Source organism: Temnothorax longispinosus, unplaced genomic scaffold (assembly GCF_030848805.1).
Source record: "Temnothorax longispinosus isolate EJ_2023e unplaced genomic scaffold, Tlon_JGU_v1 HiC_scaffold_16, whole genome shotgun sequence".
Lineage (NCBI taxonomy): Eukaryota > Metazoa > Arthropoda > Insecta > Hymenoptera > Formicidae > Temnothorax > Temnothorax longispinosus.
In genome coordinates, this window is record NW_027269970.1 from 67,699 (window position 1) to 86,798 (window position 19,100).

The following is a 19,100-nucleotide window of genomic DNA, read 5'->3' on the forward strand; positions in this document are numbered from 1 at the left end:
TCTCGGATTGGGTGAAAATGACAGAAGTGAGCAGCTCACCCAATCACGGTTGTTTTCACCTCGTGAGAGTGCGAACTGATTCACGTGAGCAGACTCGACACAAAATTTTGCGTGAAAAAGTGAAAGTGAGTGAAGCGTATTGACTGTTCAACGGCCTGGCTCGCTAAAAATGGATAATTTATTGGTTATACTGTTTATGCGCAATCGAAATAATACAATGTTAAGAATACGACGTGGATTACGAGATGTTTCGGATCCATTTGCGATCCCAGAAAACGAATTTCGGAGTCTTTACAGGTGAGTGACTGAAAGTAATCGTGTTTGTTGGTTAAATTACATTTCTAAAAATTTTTATTTTTATTAGTGTCTTTATATATTTTAACATTATATAGAGATCAATTTCGTTTTTGTAACACTACATTTATATGATATATATATACATACACACATACATACATATATATATATATAATATAAATGTAGTGTATATATATTTCTACATCTTGTATGTTTTGAAGCAACTTTAAATATATACAATACAGAAGATACAAGTCTGTAATATATACAGAGTCGAATGAGAGGAATCTGTTATAAGTAATTTTTACATTTCTATAGATTATCCAGGGAAGCTGTACAAATTCTCATCGATGACCTTCGTCCCTTACTGTCTGCCCCGAGAAGACGTCATGCAATTCCTGTTCAATTACAAGTACGAAACATATGTTGTGAGTTACAATAATTAATCAACTTGATCAGTTTTACTAATTTTTAATGCTATTTTTATGTTACAGGTTTTAAGCGCATTGAATTTTATAGCATCTGGATCTTACCAAAAGCGAGTCGGCCAAGACAATTTGTCTTGCATGAGTCAACCTACTATTTCCAAAATTCTTCGCAAAGTCGTCAATGCATTAAATATATTGATGGAACAGTGGATCAAGTTTCCTATTGAAGAAAATGAAATTCAATGGGTTAAAGAAACGTAAGGTTTATAAAGAATCCCGCACAAGTACTATAACATATCACAAATTCAAAAAAATTGACCAAAAATGTTTTTCCATATAAATCGTGCGGGGTCCTTTTTTTGGCATGTAATTTCTCGTTTCTGTCGTTATCAAACAAAGATAGAAGCGATGAGTAGGCAGAAGCCTTAAAAAATATAATATTTTTTTTTAATTTACAGTTACTGGACACGTACACAATTTCCGGGCATTATCGGAGCTATAGATGGAACTCATGTAGCAATCGTTCCACCAAATGTAGAAAGGGAGCATTTATATATCAACCGCAAATTGTATCACTCCTTAAATGTACTTCTTGTACGTATAACTTAATTAATAATGTAATAATTCTATATTTAATGTAGAAAATTAAGTTTCTAACTTTCTTTTATAAAAATGATTAAACTACAGGTATCAGATTATGAAGGTAAAATTTTAACCGTAAATGCTGCTCATGGCGGAAGAACGCACGACGCAAGAGCTTGGAGGGCATCTCACGTATCCAATCATCTGGAAGAGATGTATGCTACAGGGCGAAAAGATGCCTGGCTTTTAGGTAACTATATTTTTATATAATTTGTTCTTAATTATTTCCGTTTTAGCAATGCATTTAAAAAGCATATTTTAAACGGTATATGGTTTTTCTAGAAGATAGTGCATATCCTCTACTACCATATCTGATGACACCTAAGCTACATGAACCAGAGGGAACGCCGTCTGCAAGGTACACTCAACATCATATCCGGGCTCGATGCTCTGTTGAGCGATGCATAGGTGTTCTGAAGGGGAGATGGCGATGTCTCAGGAAAGGACGAGCTTTGCATTATGCACCAGAAGTTGCAGGTAAAATATGAATTGAATATATATACATACATACAAGAGTGTGTGTATGTGTATTTATATATTATACATATACTTTTATTACCACAATTTATTTTCAGCTCGAATAGTTAATGCTGCATGTGTTCTACATAACATCGCTGTCCAATGGAGGCTTCCTGAACCAGAACTATATTACGATGAAATAGACCTGGAACTTCCAGTAAGAAATGAAGAAGGAAACATGGAAAATGGAAATGAAGTTCGCGAGCGGATTATTCATATGTATTTTGAGAATGTAAGACCGGTGTGATTTTAAGATATTATTTACTTTGATATAAGTTATTAGTTAATAATTGTATACTATAATAATTTTGTATGAATCATGGTTAGAATAATAATTCTGTATAAAATATTCAATGAAACATTGTATTGCACTTTATTGCAAAATATATATACTTTCAATACATATTATGTATATACACACGTTTTACGTATATATTTTTTATGTTAAATAAGAAGGCACAACTTTTTCAACTTCATCTATTAAACGTAATAAATTATCATCAATATTAGTCAATATATCTTTATATTCTGAATGACTAGTCTGAAGGAACTGAAACTTTTGTTTTTTTAAAGCTATGTTTTCTTTCAAAATCTTCAACTTTTCCTCTTCAATTTCATTTCGACGTTCTTGAGTTTTCTTGTTAAACGCACCTTGTTCTTGTAATACCTCGACTTTTTCTCGCATTAATTGTACAGCTGATCTTGCACAATTTTCATTTCTGTCTTTAGCTGTATAATCACAGAAATTGAAACAAGATTATATAAATTATATTCTATTTTACATCTTATAATATCAACGTTACAATATATGAGAAAATTAATTGTATGTACATAATACCTTTGTTCTGTTGCGTACGATGCTCAGGTATGCAATCGATCGTGACACTTGGCAATGCTTTTCTATTTTCGTCAGTCAATGCATTTATTCTTTGGTATTCATTGATCGTGTCAGTATCGGAAAAACTAGAATATTCTTCTGGTGGTTCTATTTCCTGAAAACATATATTTATCATAATGACATGTAAATTGTACACGTCAATCAAGTTCAATTAAATGATTTTAGTTACCTTTGGTTCAAAATCTAAGTCGAATGAAAGATCAACAATGTCATTGGATACAACTGTACTCGAACACGTTGATGAGATCGGATTCTTTCCTTCTGTCCCCTTTTGTATTTTGGCAGCATTTATCAATATTAAAGTACATTTCTATAAATCATCTTTAATGGCAGCAGTTATTCTTTAGTTTATTAATTATATCCTAGCAAATACCAAGTAATATGCAAGTTATAATTTTCTACTCAACACATGTGTTATATTGCATTTACATTGTTAAGTAAAAAATTATATCTTGCATATAGGTTACACGTTACTTGGTGTGTGCTGAGATAATATAAACTGTATAATAATAGAAGAATAAACAATTTTTAAGTGCATCATACCCTTTTTGTCTGTGTAGATGTAGGAATGGTATGTACTTCTTTTATTCTACTAGCTTGCACTCTTTGCACATTTCTAAGTAAAGATTCTTCTTGTGGAGAGATGGTATCGGAAGATTTTTTCTCTTTAATCCTATTAAAAGAGCCACCTTGAGGTATACTGTCCAAACCAATAGCTTCGGGACTTAAAATCTCCATTAACTCTTCTTCAAGTTGAGTTAACGCAATGGTTTTAGGAGGTCCTCCACCTGTACCCATAGCATAACTTTTGTTCTGCGTACACTTCTTTAATACATTGGCTTTCCAGTCTCTCCATGTCTGTACAAATATAAAAATACATTCATAAAAATGTATTCATAAAATAAAAAATTATTAATATTATTTATTATTATTATTATTATTTATTTATATTGTTTACATGTTCCTTGCATGATCCACATTAATTTTATACACTGCTTAGAGCCTAAGCACATACCATATCGTAGTGATATACGACTGTTGTATACCGCTATGTCATGTTATATGCTTTGGTCCTTATTTGACACCAAATTATGTCTTTTATATACCTTTTGCCACTCTTTTGGTTGTTTCTGTGGGCCACTTCCAATTGAATTCAACGAATTTGTTATATTCGACCACATGTCATCCTATGCAAAAAGAAATTATTCAAAAATTATATAAGATATATCAAATTATTATTTACATTCATAAATTTTAATTAATTATTGGAATTACAGTATCTACAATGAGGGATCTTGTAAGCATTAACGACATCATTAGGTGCTATATATCATAATATACCATAGAAATAGCACATAACAATATCGTTAATGTTTACAAAATAGGTCCCTATATTTGCAAAATTACTGACAATAAATAATGCAACTCTTCATTATAACAACAATGTATATTATATACTTACTAATATTTTCTTATTTGCACCATTATACCGCAAGCGACCCCTCGCAAAATCGGGGTTGTCTTTCATATAATTTAACATCACTGATTTTTGCTTTTCCGTCACGTTCATATTTAAAATTTCGGTGAACTCGCGGAAAAACCGAGACGTCTGTCGTAGCGTGGACGAAAAGTATAGGCAGAGAAAAACGTAAGACTTAAAAGGTTATTGTACATACATATGTACAACAGCCTTTCACGACTTACGTTTTTCTTTACCTTACATTTCGTCCACGACTATGATAGATGTAAGTACTTACGCCTCGTTCTTTATCAACAGCTTTTATAAGAGTAAGAAGTTTCTTTTCACTCTTAGGTTAGATCCCTCACTCTTGAGGCAACGTATCTCTTCCTCGTTCCGGGCAACGATAATGGACAGCGTGAAACTGCGAGATGACTAGACCGGAAGTGCCTAGTGATCTCGCAATTTCACTCGACACATCGATAATCGGGTGAACAAAGTCGCGTGAGATGAGAATGTGAAAAGTGAATGAGCTCACTCAAAAACCGTAATCGACCCCCAGAATCGCCCCGTTATCACGTCTTATCGCCCAGTTGTTCTACTCTCTCGCCCAATTGCTGAACATTCTCGCCCTATTTGCCGCGAGGCTCCGTTTCCCGTGGTCCCGCCTCGCGTGGTCCCGGTTCGCGTGGTCCCCGTCAACCCCGATCCAGCCCGCTTCCTAGAACCTCCCGATTCCCCCTCCTCTTCCCGAAGTCCGTCCCCGACCTCCTCGACCGCCTCGACCCTCGATCTCGAGGACATAGGCGATCCCGAGACCATAACATTAGACTAATAACTATAGAAATAACCTTTATTTTTTCATATGTCTTAATTTCATTAATTTACATACACTTTAATTTTAAGCCCGACTTAATTTAGTTTACACACATATAACACCTACCCAAATTCATGTAATCACATTCTGATTTCAATTGTAATAATAGCGGGCAGGATGTTCATTTCCAAGTAGGTTTAAAGATCTTGCCCGACCATCCCCGCACTTATGTAACTCCCGCGATAACTGCACACTCACACACACTAATGACATTCATTTCGCTTCCATTCATTCATCTCAATTGCCTCACAATTTTGATGTTACTCTCAAGTACTATTTTTATGTAATGTGACGACCACGACGATGTCCTCACGGTCTCGCCGGCCGTGAAGGAGCGCGCAGTCGCTTTGTTCACTAATTATCTTACGAAAAATCAATCGCGACAAGACTCTCAGAAACCCAGATGGTAGCTCGACTAAATTCCTCGAAATATTGGGCGCCAGGTGCGATTCCTCGCACCACGATCCACAAGATCGCTATTCTCTCAGGTGTGAGTTTCTTCGGATAATCGCGGCCGGAGGAGGAGAGGGAACGTAGCACAGTAAACACACGCAAATAACAATATTACAAAAATAATGTATTTGACAGAAAAGATTACGTGAAAATAAATCAGCAAGTTGTTTCAGACTGAATCGGTGAGTTACCATTTTAGAAATTACTTCAGAATAAATCGGCAGGTTTCTTTAATGAATCGGTAAATTACAATTTTTCTCTCAGATGTTTTTCTGCGGAACGCGGGAACTATGAGATACGATAACGCGGAAATTAGCCTAAGGACGCAACTTATAAGACGCAGTTACACGACCGCAATACACAATACGCGATTACACGAACGCAAGACACAATACCTACGCGCAATGACTTCCCAACTGCCGATCGTTCCCAGCTGGTAGTCCCGAAATGACCATCCGCAACGTCTCGCAAATGGTCCCAAAATGGCTAGACGCGGGCCTCCCGCGAAAAGCCCCAAAGACCGGTGCCTCACGCCCCGGGACGTGATTGCGCGAACATTACTCCCCCGTTCTGCGACAATGCGGTCCACCTCGGCGCGAAGGACCCCTCGCTACATTACGCACCATGGTTACACAAAACGCGATTACACGAAACACGAAGACACGACGAAAACTACAACGAACGAATCACACGGTGACTGTCGGCCGCGTACTATTTTTCGGGCAGGGCGATCCCACATTACTCTGTTGGCCGGGCCCTCCGTCAATATTCCATTCAATAATTATTTACTCGATAATATTCATCTGCACAAACGCGATGCTACAAAATACTTTGCGACACAGTACGCGATTCTCTAAGCATGCTTCCCGCAACTCTACGCGGCTCTCGGAAGGGCCCCGGCCGTCAGAACGATCTTACGTGTACTCAAACGTGAGTTACGAGGTACTCGAGTAGTGGCCTTACAAATTCCGCAAGCTCGGCTGCCGGTCTTCTCGGGATGTCGTCCCTCGCCACGCCAACACGACAGTGACGATTCTCTAGCCCGGCGGGATCACGTCGGGCCTGCGCCTGCGCGCGCCGTGCTTGCAAGCCCTCCTTGCCGATCAGCCCTATGCGAGCTGAGCGCCTCCCGCTTCCGTCGGCGCCCCTCGTGGCTTCCTCACTCGCCGGCGGCAGGTTTGAAAAGCCTATTCTCGAGTCCGGCTGACCGGGCCGCGACTCTGGTGCCGGTGTACGACGGCCAGGCTGGCCAGGCCATGGCTCCGTCGACCGGTAGGCAATGCTCCGTGGCGATCTCCCTCCTTCGCGATTCGGCAGGCTTCATCCCGGCGAACATCGGGGCTGATGCGCTTGCCCTGCGAGACGCTCCAAGCAACGTCGGCATATGGGCCCAATCGTGACCTGCCGGCCAACTCCTACGTAGAACGCCTCCCGCAAACTCCCTCGGCGCGACTCCAGTCGTTACAATTTCCTCCTGGCCATCTACTCGATACCTGAAATCCTCGGAATAAATATAATGTACCGAATTCTAACGCTGTCGCCCCGCCTCGCTCCGGCGGAGACGACATCCCGGACGTTCCCCCCGGTCGAGCTATCGTCTGGACAGGGGACGTGACTATGTCACGTCACAGTAATTAATGTTCAGCTCAATGTTATCAACAAATATCATTTTTATTGTAATAAATGTTTAGTTGTTAGTAAGGTTAAATTAAATGTTTTTTTTTTTTTTAAATAAGACCTTGCCCACAAATTACCTCCCTCTCTCGAAATTGCACGAGGTCCGATCTTGAGTTAAAGGGATTAAATTCTCTGATTCGAAAAAGGACCGACGATCGCACCGCTCACGAAAGGCGTCCTTACGGACGTTGACCCTTTCTGAGTCATAAAAGTGCGTTCGGCTCGCGCCACGCGTCTCAGAGCGCGTACTTGCGAGCGACATTTGTAAGTATCTAGCTGCGTCCTCCCTTCCCCCGACCCCTCTGGTTAGCTTTTCCCTTGCTTCTCAGATTTTCATATCCTAATCCCGGGGTTGGACGTAACAGTGCCATAAAGTGTATAATTTTTTGTTACCGATTTTTTTGAAAACTGGTATCAGAAATTTTTCCAATTTTTGGGAAATTGTAACGATGCACCCTTTTCACCGAAGCATCGTCCCGGCTAACAACCGCCGGATGCCGCCCGACCGATTATCAGTCGAGCAAAGACACGGGCGCGGTGCGCCCACATTTTTAATATGTCCAAATACCCCGGGTGCGCGGGCTAGACGCAGCACCGGGGCCTTCTCGACGGACGCCGACAGGAGCTGAGCTCCGCCGAAGACGAGCGCACGGCGGCGTGCCGCTCCCACCACAGCGCAACTCGCCTGACGATCGGCCTTCCTCCTAGCGAACCCGCCGCGCCGAGTGGTATATAAACCGGCGCACCGGCGAGAGACAGACACTTCGTCTGATCTCCAGCATTCCGCTATTCCGGACGAAAACCTATCCTCAGATCCTAGGGCGACACACCAACGAGGTTCGGAGCTCCGAGTCTCGACTGAGGGCTCTCAGGTGTCCCCGCACTCCATCACATCAACCCCGACGGCACGGTTACGCGGGGTCGAGTACGCTCGGTCTCGCAACGAGGGCTCTCGCTGCCGCCGCCCCGGGGCTCCGGAAATCCTCCCCGATACACTACGCGGTCCCACGCGCGCTAGAAGCGCCAGTAATGTCGAGGTCGTAATCCGTTGTAATATACCGCGTTTCGTTATTCTCTGTAAAGCCGCGTTATTCCGCATAGTGCACATGCACTACCGACTGTTGTAATATACCGCGTCCCGTTCGTCCGTTCTACCGCCCGAGTGCACATGCACTACTGATCGTTGTAATATACCGCGTTTCGTTATTCTCTGTGAAGCCGCAGTCCGTATTATTCCGCATATCCGCCCGAGCGCACATGCACTACCGATCGTTGTAATCTACCGCGTTTCGTTATTATCTGTAAAGCCGCGTTATTTCGCATAGTGCACATGCACTACCGATTGTTGTAATATACCGCATTTTCATTGCTTTGTACACTAATACTGAATAAATCATTTCGTATGCGACTCAACTGATTATTGTCTCTGGGCCTTTCAATCGAACTCCCGATCCGGCGAACTAGTCCGCGTTCGACGATAAAGTTAGGCCGTTACAAAATAATTGACCAAATTTTAAAGAATTGTATATAAAATAGGGGTATAGAATTTCCCGGGGAGTGCCATAAAGTGTATAATTTTTCGTTACCGATTTTTTTGGAAATCGGTTACAAAATTTTTCCAATTTTTTAGAAAATAATTGAGTGAATTTTAAAGAATTGTATATATATATATATATACAACGGAATTAAATTTCAATCGATAAAAAAAGGGATATTTTTTAATTTATAGTATTTTTGTGAATTGGTGTGTATGTATGTTTGCAATTGAATTATATATGAAACAGGGTAAATATATCATGTTCAAAAAGATATCCCGTATTTATGAAAATAATAGAGAGGGTAGAATTTTCTGGGGATGGCAATGATGTGTATTATTTTTTGTTACCGATTTTTAAACCGAATCTTAAAGAATTATTTTTTAAAATTGGTTCCGAAATTTTTCGGAAAATATACATAATTTTTATAGTTCTTTTTTTCAAAAAAAAGTTTTATTTTTTACAAAAAATGTTATTTTGGGGAAATAAAGAATAAAATCGGTTTTGGGAAACCGGTTACAAAATTTTTCTAATGTCTGTCTGACCGCGATCTACTTATTTATTAATGGACCGATTTTCTGGAAACCGGCATCAAAATTTGTCTAATTTTTCGAGAATAATGTCGATGAAGAATAAATTAATATAAGAAAATAAAAATAAAAATAAAAAAAAAATAAAAAAGGGGCTTTCATACAAGTGTCTAAAAAAGGTCTCAAAAAAATTTTTTGGGGGTAAATATTATTATTCGGGGGAGTGTGGCACGTGAGGGTTAGGCGAGTGAATTGTGGCAGATTAGGAGGGCATAGGAGAGGTCTGGAGGAGGAGCTCGGGAGGGAGGAAAAAGTGGAGGAGCGAGAGTTTGCGAGGAAAGGGTGACAGTGAGCAGGCCAACAAAAACGGAGGGGCTAGACATGAGAAGGGGGAGCGCAGGCTCTCTAGTAGCTGGTATACAGAGAAAGAAAAGAGGAAAATTCGAGGAGAAATTAACAGCGAAATTAGAAGAAGATATACGGGAAAAATTTAACGAGCTAAAAAAGATGAACAGATCGCCGCCGGCAAAGATTAAAAAAGGTGGAGAAGGGAAAGAGAGCATAACGGCGGAGAAAATGTTGAAAGAAATTCTAAGGAAAATGAAGGAGCAGGAAAAGGAAAGAAAAAGAGATAAAGAGGAGATACAAGATATAATAAAAGGGTTGAAGGAGGAATTTAAAAGGAGGGAGGAGGAATGGGGAAAGCAAAGAAACTCGATAGAGGAAGGATTGAAAAGTCTGGAGGAAAAGGTTGAAAAACGGTCTTGAATGGAAAGGAGGGAAAGGAGGCTGGTAGTAATAGAGAAATGGAAAGAGATAGAAAAAAATTTGGAAATGGCGGAGAGAAGAAGAAGGAGAAGCAATATAATTGTGAAGGAAGCGACGGAAAGAAACGAAGCAGAAAGGAAGGAGAAGATCGAGAAGATGATAGAAGAAATAAATAAAACAGAAGTGGTCATCGAGGAAGTGCAGGAAATAGGATACGGAGATAATAAAATGACAATGCTGAAGTGCAGGAACTGGAAGGCCAAAAGGGAGATAATGAGAACGAGGAGAGAGTTAGAAAACAAATATGAGTTTTCTGGATGACGACCTTGCGACCGTGCGCAATCGCGGCTAGCGTGACGCGCCTCCAGGCGCCCAAGGTCGTGCTGCGCAGGTTGTCGGAGGGCGCAGTGCGGCTGCTTACCCGGCCAGCGGAGCCGGAGAGCGCGGCGAAACCGGTCGCGGAAGCGACGGCAGAGCCGGGACCGTCTCGCGGGGCGACAGTCCCGACAATGCAGGACCCAGGGGCCCAGGAACCGGGCCCGATCGACGAGATGGGTCTGCTGACCGACCTCGGGTTGTTGCGGGGCATCGTAGAGATGCTCGAGGCAGAGTTGCCGGACATTCCCGAGTTGGAGGCAGGCGCCCCTGAGGCGTCCAAGGTCGAGGCGGCGACACTGGGCGAACCCGCGGAGGTGACCTGCGGATCGTCGGTGTCCTTCGAGAGCCCCGAAGGGAGTAACGGCTCCGAAGACGACGAGGCGGAGCGATGCCTCGAGTAGGACTTAGGTTGCGACTATGCGTTCCGAGGATGGAAGGCGTATCCGGGCAACCGCCCGTCATTTTGTTTCCGTTTTTGTTTTGTTTCTTTTCTTTTGTTCACAGCAAACGATGCCGATGTTTTGTTTATGTATTATTTAGTGATCCCATCCGACGCGACAATAGGATTAAGTTAATAACACCGCGCCATTATTTTCATTCATTTGCGGCTCAAGCACAAGAGCACCTCGCATAGAGATTATTTATTTGTCGTTTAAGTTACGCTTATTTAGTTATACCCGTTGGCGCGGGTACGGGATGTCGCGCGGCGGCGCGATACAGCTTGAGCCCAACACACTTTCCAGGAAAGGGGAGGCTCCCAAGTGAGCAGCCAGGAGGCCTCCCCGCAACACGGTGGACGAGCCACGACAGTCCGCAGTGCGGACGAACGACGTTCGGCAAAATGGCGGACCACGCGTGCGAAACGGATAATGACCAGCCTTGGCGACTCACCGGGGCCCGAAAGGTAGGCGACGCGTAGCGGCGTCGCAAGAATGTCGCGCGATAAGAAAATGGCGGACCGTCCGCGAACTAGGGAGCGGCGCGACATACGCGGAAATGACCGACCCTTGACCACAGGGGGAGACCCGAGAAACGTACTTCGCTGGTAAAAACCCGAGTCCGGTGACGCGTGTAAAAAATGGCGGACCGTCCGAAAAATTTGTGGCCGTGGGGCCTGTGCCCACATGATACGTCCCTGACGTAGGCGCGGGAGCCAGAGATGACCCATACGGGGTTGTCGACGCGATACGGGAGCGTAGCCGCGAAATGGCAAACCGTCCGCGACTTCGCACCAGGTGCGTCGTCCACGGGAATAAAGTACCCCTGACACCGAGGGGCACTCCTCCGAATGTCCGTAATCGAGTCCCGACGAAATCCGTCAACCGGGGAAATAGCGGACCGTCCGCGATCTCGCACCAGGTGCGTCATCCTCAGGGAAACAACACCCCTGACGAACGGAGACATCCCAAAGTCGATCTGTATCCGGTCGCCGTCGAAATCCGACGACCGGGAGACAAGTTACGGAACCGTCCGCTATCTCGCGACCTAGACCTCTTCCACGGGGAATGGCCGTAACGGAAACCGCGTTACCAGGTCCCAAATAACGGTCAAAAAGGGTCGACGTCGTCGGCGAGCCTGGTGCTCTGCACTCGGACGTCTTCCTCGAGGAAGTCGTCCGGAAGGACATTATACGCGCGAGAATAGCCTAGGCGCACAGGTCGGCGTCAACGGGCTATATTATCAGCGGTGGAAAACCACTACCTCGGCATCGGGACGGAGCGACCGCGCGAGCGCGGAGCGACCGCGCGAGCGCAACGCCCATGGAAATTTCCAGGGGAATCGGCGTAAACACCTGCGTGGAAAATTACCGCGGTAATGTGCGCAGTTAGGAAGCTTCGAGAAAGAGAAAGTCGAATAGACGTCGAAGTGAGGGCCGATATCGATGGTGGGGAGCTCAAGCGAGACAAACAACTCGAGGCAGTCTTTCGGGGATCGTTGTACGAGTAACACGTAATAAGCCTCGCTCTTTTGTCGTCGCTCTAAGTTACGCGAGCGTTATCCGAGTGCGCTAATAATTTATCGGCAACATCCATAACAACCGGGAACGCCCGCGGAACGCGTTAATTATCGCCTTTACATTGGCGAACGGCTAATTCGGGCCGAAATAACTTCGTGCGTCGTAGCGAAACGGGGCGTGTGTGCCCACGTATATGAGCGTCCAACATCTTGTGTGACTTGAAGTTTTGTGAACAACTATCACTGGAAATCAATAATATTGAATAAATTAAACATCCTTTTCGTAAAAGATTTCGAAAATTATTCAATTGGACTTACCTTCTACTTACCTGATCCATTGGCGGCGATCACTCGAAGTCCCTCTTTGATCCGGGAAGACGGTGGCAGCGGCAATCCTGATCGGCGACGGCGATGATCCAGCGGTGGCAGGAACCTGAAAAGAAGATTAATTAGTCTAATTAATAGTTCGAGATATTGACCATACTTACCTTCTCGGTGGTTCAAGGTCAAACCGAGTGGCGACCGTTGATTCCAAGGACACACAGCGTTGATTCGTGCCTCCCGTAGTACCGTCCGGTTACAACCTCACCAAGATGGAAAGACAGATACAGAAGGAAATAAGAAGGAGAGAAAAAGAAGAAAGAGAGGCGGGAAAGAAAACGACAATTGGTTACCAGAAGATGTGGGTGGACAACAAAGAGTTGAGATGGAATGAAAACAAAGGAATTTTAGAGGAGAGGAGTGAATGGCGGAAGAAATAAAGAGGCGAAGAGGAAAACTGAGAAGTGAGGAGGATAAATGGAGAGTATTGGAAGAGCAAGAAGAAAGGAAAAAAGTAGGATGAAAATAAAAATAGACGAAGACAAGTCGGTGGAGGAAAGAATCAAAGAAGGAAAGGAAAGGGAAATGAGAAGGGAAAGGAAAGAGAAGGAAATTGAAAAAAAAGGGAGTTAACAGAAGAGGATATTGTGAAGAAAATGGAGGATAAACTGCTGATGGGATCGGACGACGACGAGGACGAAGCGAACCGGGGGGAGAAGGAGGCAATGGAAGGAGTAGGGAGGCAATATATTGTAAGGTTATGCTTAAGATTTTGAAGGCTAAGATTTATATACGTTATGATTTTTATGTTTTGCCTATGTTATCTTGAGGTGAGGCCGTCAGGAACGGGGTATTTGTGAGTTTATTTTGAGTTGTACAGGGTTGGGTACGTCCCTACAAAACGCCGAGTTTGTAAAGGTTTGGGAACGTTCCTCAAAAACGCCCTTTAAGGCCCCTTTGGGGTAAATAAAATACCTTTCGTAACCGTAACTGTAACCGTATTATTATTCGGGGAAAAAACATCGTCTACTGTCTAATAAATTAGCCCATAAAGGGTTTTGGAAAGAGGTCGGAGCGAGGGGAAAATGTCTGCTGAGAAAGAATGTTTATTAGCATCAGTTGCGTTTAAAATTTAATGATCAATGTAATTTGTGATATTATTATTCTACTCTCACAGTTTTCTAATTAGAATAACCAAATTTGGTATACTATCTTATGATACTCTAACTTAAACCGTAGAGGGTTTTGGGAAGAGCTCTGAGCCCGGGGACAAAGGGCCCTCATACAAAGTTGTCTAAACGTATCGTAAAGAATTGCTCGATCGGTCGTCCGGACCTTTTCATATGTCGCGCTTATCTGCGGTCGCGTATCCGATTCGTCGGGTCCTGCTATTGGTCGCGGAGCGTCGTCGAGTCCTGTTATTGGTCGCGGAACGGTTCGTCGTTACCATTGGTTAATGTACGCGCGCTGCGTTACCGCCAAGAAGGGCGTTGTATTCGTATTGTATTGTTCGCACAGCAATCGTGCAGTAAAGACCGCACAGGTTACGGTCAGCGTTTTTTTCTATTAAAATAAAGACGTTATACCACACAAATAGTCTCCAAGTCTTATTCGTCGAAGGCAAACATATAATAACTCAGAGAAGCTCAGTCTGTCTCGACCACGTCGCTCCTGTGCATTCCTAACCTCGGGCACGCGTGGAAGAGGCGTAAGCCTCGCGTACATGAATACGCAACAGAAATATTGGTCCTTCGAGCCGGATACCCATACATCCGGACCTTCGGCGGAGAGCAACAGGGGACCTTGCGGACAATCGGCGGTACGCTGTGGCGCAAGCAGCTTCTTCGAGGCTCGAGCTGGCCACGAGGACTGTACAGAGACCCTCGCAACACCACGCGCCTTCGAGCGCGACGCACAGAGGATCTCGCAGCCGGCAGCGCGCTTTCGAGCGCGACGCACAGAGGATCTCGCAGTCAGCAGCGAGCCTTCGAGCGCGACGTGCAGAGGATCTCGCAACCAGCAGCGCGCCTTCGAGCGCGACGACAGAGGGGCTCCTGTGGCACATGCAGAGGACATCCTCCGGTGCATTTCAACATAGAGAGGAGAGAGGCAGTCGACGACCGCATCAGCGATATCAGGAACTTTCAATACGCATTGTACAGTCAGGTGAGGGTGACATAGTAGTGCCCAACAAATCCGTGTATATTCCGCGTAGGGTTATTCAATATGGCCGAACAAGAGATTCTCGCTCTCAAGAAAAGGCGCGCGACCATTAAGGCATCGTGCACGCGAATAAGTACGTTCGTAGACTCATTGTCAATTGGGTCCGTCACATCGTCCATCGCGGCTCAGATCGAGGAGCGTAAATGTAGGTTAGAGGAATACTGGTCTCAGTATAATGAAGTGCAATCGCAATTAGAATTGCGCGACGATAATGAAACAAATGATCGCGCGATTTTTGAAGAGGCATTTTACACGTTGTCGGCCAAGATACGCGAATTATTGAATCCTACACTTTTCGTGCGCGGTGCAACGCCACGGCCTCCGTCTACCTCGAACACGTCCGATCAATCGGAAGCTCAGCTTCGCGTGCGACTGCCTAAGTTAGATCTGCCGAACTTCACAGGAAAATACGACGAGTGATTCCCATTCTTTGACACGTTTAACTCCGTCATACATTCAAACATGTCAATTAGCAATATACAGAAGCTTTAGTATTTGAGGGCCTCCGTGACCGGCGATGCGAGTAATATAATTAGCTCCTTAGAAATATCTGAACTAAATTATGAAGTTGCATGGAATCTCCTAAGGGAGCGTTATGAAAACAGGCGCGTTATCGTAAATACGCATATTAAGGCAATTATGGACTTACCAACCATGGCCAAGGAAAACTCATGTGAGTTACGGAAAATCGCGGACGGGGCCATTAAGCACATACAGGCGCTTCAGGCACTGAGGCGTCCCACGTCCCATTGGGATGATTTGCTCGTGCACATTCTGGCGGCCAAACTAGACACGTTCACAATGCGAGAATGGCAATCTTCATTAGTCGGTACAGACCCTCCCACCTTCAAGCAATTTAGCGAATTTGTCACACACCGTTGTGAAATACTTGAATCGACAAGCAAATCAAATAAACAAGCGCAGCTTCAGGCCAAGCGTCAAGCGTCATGCGTTGCGACCGTTAAACCTAAGTGTAATTATTGCAACGGTGAGCATCCCATGTATTACTGTAAGAATTTTTTAGCCTTATCGGTATCTCAGAGAACCTCGGAGGTTCGCAATCGAAAGGTTTGTGTCAATTGCCTACGTCCATCGACTCACGCGCCGAGTAAATGCACGTCAAGAGGTTGCAGGATATGCAAGGCAAAGCACAACACTCTGCTGCATGCAACGGACAGCAAGCCCGAACCCAGCGCCAAGGATTCGGGCGACAATAAGGAAACCAGTGCAGCGGGTTCTTCAACGGCATTGGTAACACATGCTTCAAACAGCAGCGACAAAGAGCACATCATGCTTTCAACTGCCGTGGTCGATGTCTTCAACAGTCAGGGAATAGCCACGCAATGCCGCATACTACTGGACTGTGGATCCTAAGCGAACTTTATCACGAGAGAATACATGAACGCTCTCAGATTACAACCACGTTCGCTGGATGTTTCAATATCCGGTATAAACGAAACGACAACAAAATCCACGCAGGCAGTCCGAGTAAAATTGCAATCGCGATTTAATTCATTTACGGCCACTATCGAGTGTATTGTTACAGATCAAATCACCGGCAAGCTCCCAGAGTTCACCATTAAACGAAACGCATACAATCTTCCTCGTAACGTTAAACTGGCAGATCCACAATTTAACGTGTCTTCAAAAATTGACATTCTCATAAGGGCAGAGCTATTCTGGGACTTGTTATGCGTGGGTCAAGTCAAGTCAGCCATCGAACATCCCACTCTTCAAAAGACTCAATTAGGATGGATATTGGCCGGGCGGTTGGGCAATTCAAAATCTACACAACGCATACAATCGCTACATGCATCCATCACTAACACCTCTTACAAAAAAGTATTACTGGCTGGTTAGTAATAAATACTTATTTTGTGTATTAATAATACTAAAATTAAGTTTTTATTAGTACTTGAATTACTGTGATCCAAGTATTGCACAGTATTTTATTACTGATCAGTAATTTATGAAAGTAGTATTTAATACAGGACGAGTATTGAATACTTAGTATTAAATTTCTGATGAGAAAGCATTTAATACTAGGTGATAAATACTTGTGTAATAAATACTTGTGTTGAATTACTGATGAGTATTTCAATGTTAGTACTGAAGTACTGGACTGAGGATTCCATGTGTAATAAATCACTGGCCAGTATTTTAATGTTAATACTCATGCAAGTACTGAACAATATTCCATGTAAAATTAATCACTGACCAGTACTACAATTTGTATAGAAACATTATAATGGGTAATTCCTGATAATATTAAGGAAGAGAGATAAAAGTAAAGGCACAAATACATTTTATAAGAAGATTTGTACTAATTCGTCGTGATAAAAGTGTACAAGTTTTGAAATAGTACTGCGGATATCATTCTTATATTCAATTCAAAATTTTATTACTCTTTTTAAACTGAATTTGTTTCTTAAGATGATTTTTGAAAAATTATATATTTGCGCTGGTTATGACACATGTAGACTATATATAACACTTACATCAAATTAAGAAGTAGTCTACCACGTAAGGCAGTTGGCTCACGATCCAGAGGTCCCGAGTTCGAATCCCACCAAGGTAAGTGTGTTTTTCAAATACGAGAAAATATTTATAATTATAGACTGCATCTTAAGAAACAAATTTAGTTATAAAATAGTAATTAAATTTCGAAAAAAATAATTTTTTTTATGCCGGGTAAATATCAGAAATCGAAATATCGGTGAGTAATTCAATACTAAGCACCAGTAGTTCTGTGTAGTATTAATCACTACCTATCTATAATATTTATCACTACCAGTATTTTCTCAGTATTTCCCAAATAAATATTGACAGTATTAAATCACTGAGACTTTAAGTATTTAGTCAGTAATACTTTTCTGTAACAACTGCATGAGCAGCTATCCCACTTCTGGCAGCTCGAGGATGTCGGCAACATTTCTAGTCACACACTTGAGGAGGCCTACTGCATAAAACATTTCGCGGACAACGTATCACAGACTCCGGAAAGCAGATACATCGTCAAGTTCCCGATCAAGGAATCATTAATCCCCAAGTTGGGAAATTCCAGGGATATTGCCTTGAAGCGTCTTATCCAGTTAGAAAGGCGTTTCCGTTGCGACCCCGAATTGAAGGCGCAATACGTCAATTTTATGTCCGAATATTTAAGGCTAAGACACATGAAACGAGTGGACCCGCAACCTGACGAAGAGGCTATATATCTTCCTCACCATTGCGTCTTCAAGAACTCGAAGCAGTCGTCGAAAATACGCGTCGTATTTGACGCTTCGTGCAAGGATAGCGCTGGCATATCGTTAAACGACATTCTCAGAGTGGGCCCAGTCATGGCATGCAACAAGATCTGATGTCAATTGTAATGCGCTTTCGCATATTTGCATACGTCCTGGTAGCAGACATAATAAAAATGTATCGGCAAGTGCTGATACACCCTTCGCAAACACACATGCAGAGAATATTATGGCGACCAGATCCTGCTTCAATTATTGAGATCTACGATTTGCTTACAATCACATACGGTCAATCTGCAGCACAGGCTCTTGTAATCATGTGCCTAATGCATTTGGCCGAGCAACATAAATTGAAATATCCAATTGGCTCAGCACATATTATCAGGGATTTTTACATCGACGACCTACTCACCGGGGCGGATACGTTCCAGGAGGCGATGGCCATCAGGGACGAGTCAATACAATTATTAAGCCTGGGATCTTTCGAACTTGGAAAATGGGCCTCAAATTGCCTAGAGTTACTGAAGTCGGTGAATAATCAAGAGGGCAACCTAATCAACATCGACGATGAAGGCAATTCATACGTTCTGGGTATACAGTGAAACCAAGTCACGAATACGTTCCATTTTTCGTATGAGCCAGATACAGACCACAACGCAGTGTCTAAGCGGACTATATTGTCCGAAGTGTCCAGATTATTTGACCCCTTGGGGCTACTCGGACTGACCATCGTCATTGCGAAGCTTATTCTTCAAGATCTGTGGCGATCCGGCGCTCACTGGGACGAGTCGGTTCCACAGGACATATACACCCGTTGGTCAAGGCTCAAGTCGCAACTGCCCGAACTAAATCAGCTTACGATCCCGCGGCGCGTCAAATTCGGTACCAATCACGAGG

At 43.3% G+C, this 19,100-nt stretch overlaps 2 protein-coding genes across 2 annotated transcripts; one reads left to right on the forward strand and one right to left on the reverse strand.

The window, feature by feature from the left end:
- Positions 1–6: 6 nt before the first annotated feature.
- Positions 7–2,289, forward strand: LOC139823700 (putative nuclease HARBI1). Its single transcript, XM_071796209.1, has 6 exons — positions 7–709; positions 792–982; positions 1,184–1,319; positions 1,413–1,557; positions 1,650–1,844; positions 1,943–2,289. The coding sequence occupies exons 2-6, from the start codon at positions 864–866 to the stop codon at positions 2,131–2,133; spliced, it is 786 nt and encodes a 261-aa protein (XP_071652310.1). The 5' UTR covers positions 7–709; positions 792–863; the 3' UTR covers positions 2,134–2,289.
- Positions 2,290–2,325: 36 nt separating this feature from the next.
- Positions 2,326–4,492, reverse strand: LOC139823689 (uncharacterized). The gene is made up of 6 exons (XM_071796202.1): positions 4,247–4,492; positions 3,891–3,971; positions 3,328–3,642; positions 2,954–3,094; positions 2,725–2,878; positions 2,326–2,615 (listed from the first exon to the last, which is right to left on the reverse strand). Exons 1-6 carry the CDS (start codon positions 4,352–4,354, stop codon positions 2,326–2,328), a joined length of 1,089 nt encoding a protein of 362 aa, XP_071652303.1. The 5' UTR covers positions 4,355–4,492.
- Positions 4,493–19,100: the final 14,608 nt, after the last annotated feature.

What these genes read in the sequence shown, in the direction of transcription:
- LOC139823700 (XM_071796209.1), top strand. Translation starts at nt 864, where the DNA reads ATGAGTCAACCTACTATTTCCAAAATTCTTCGCAAAGTCGTCAATGCA. An exon ending in ACTCCTTAAATGTACTTCTT is followed by an intron (nt 1,320 to 1,412) that starts GTACGTATAACT and finishes ATTAAACTACAG; the next exon opens with GTATCAGATTATGAAGGTAA. An exon ending in AAAAGATGCCTGGCTTTTAG is followed by an intron (nt 1,558 to 1,649) that starts GTAACTATATTT and finishes TGGTTTTTCTAG; the next exon opens with AAGATAGTGCATATCCTCTA.
- LOC139823689 (XM_071796202.1), bottom strand. Translation starts at nt 4,354, where the DNA reads ATGAACGTGACGGAAAAGCAAAAATCAGTGATGTTAAATTATATGAAA. An exon ending in GTGCAAATAAGAAAATATTA is followed by an intron (nt 3,972 to 4,246) that starts GTAAGTATATAA and finishes CTTTTTGCATAG; the next exon opens with GATGACATGTGGTCGAATAT. An exon ending in AACCAAAAGAGTGGCAAAAG is followed by an intron (nt 3,643 to 3,890) that starts GTATATAAAAGA and finishes ATATTTGTACAG; the next exon opens with ACATGGAGAGACTGGAAAGC.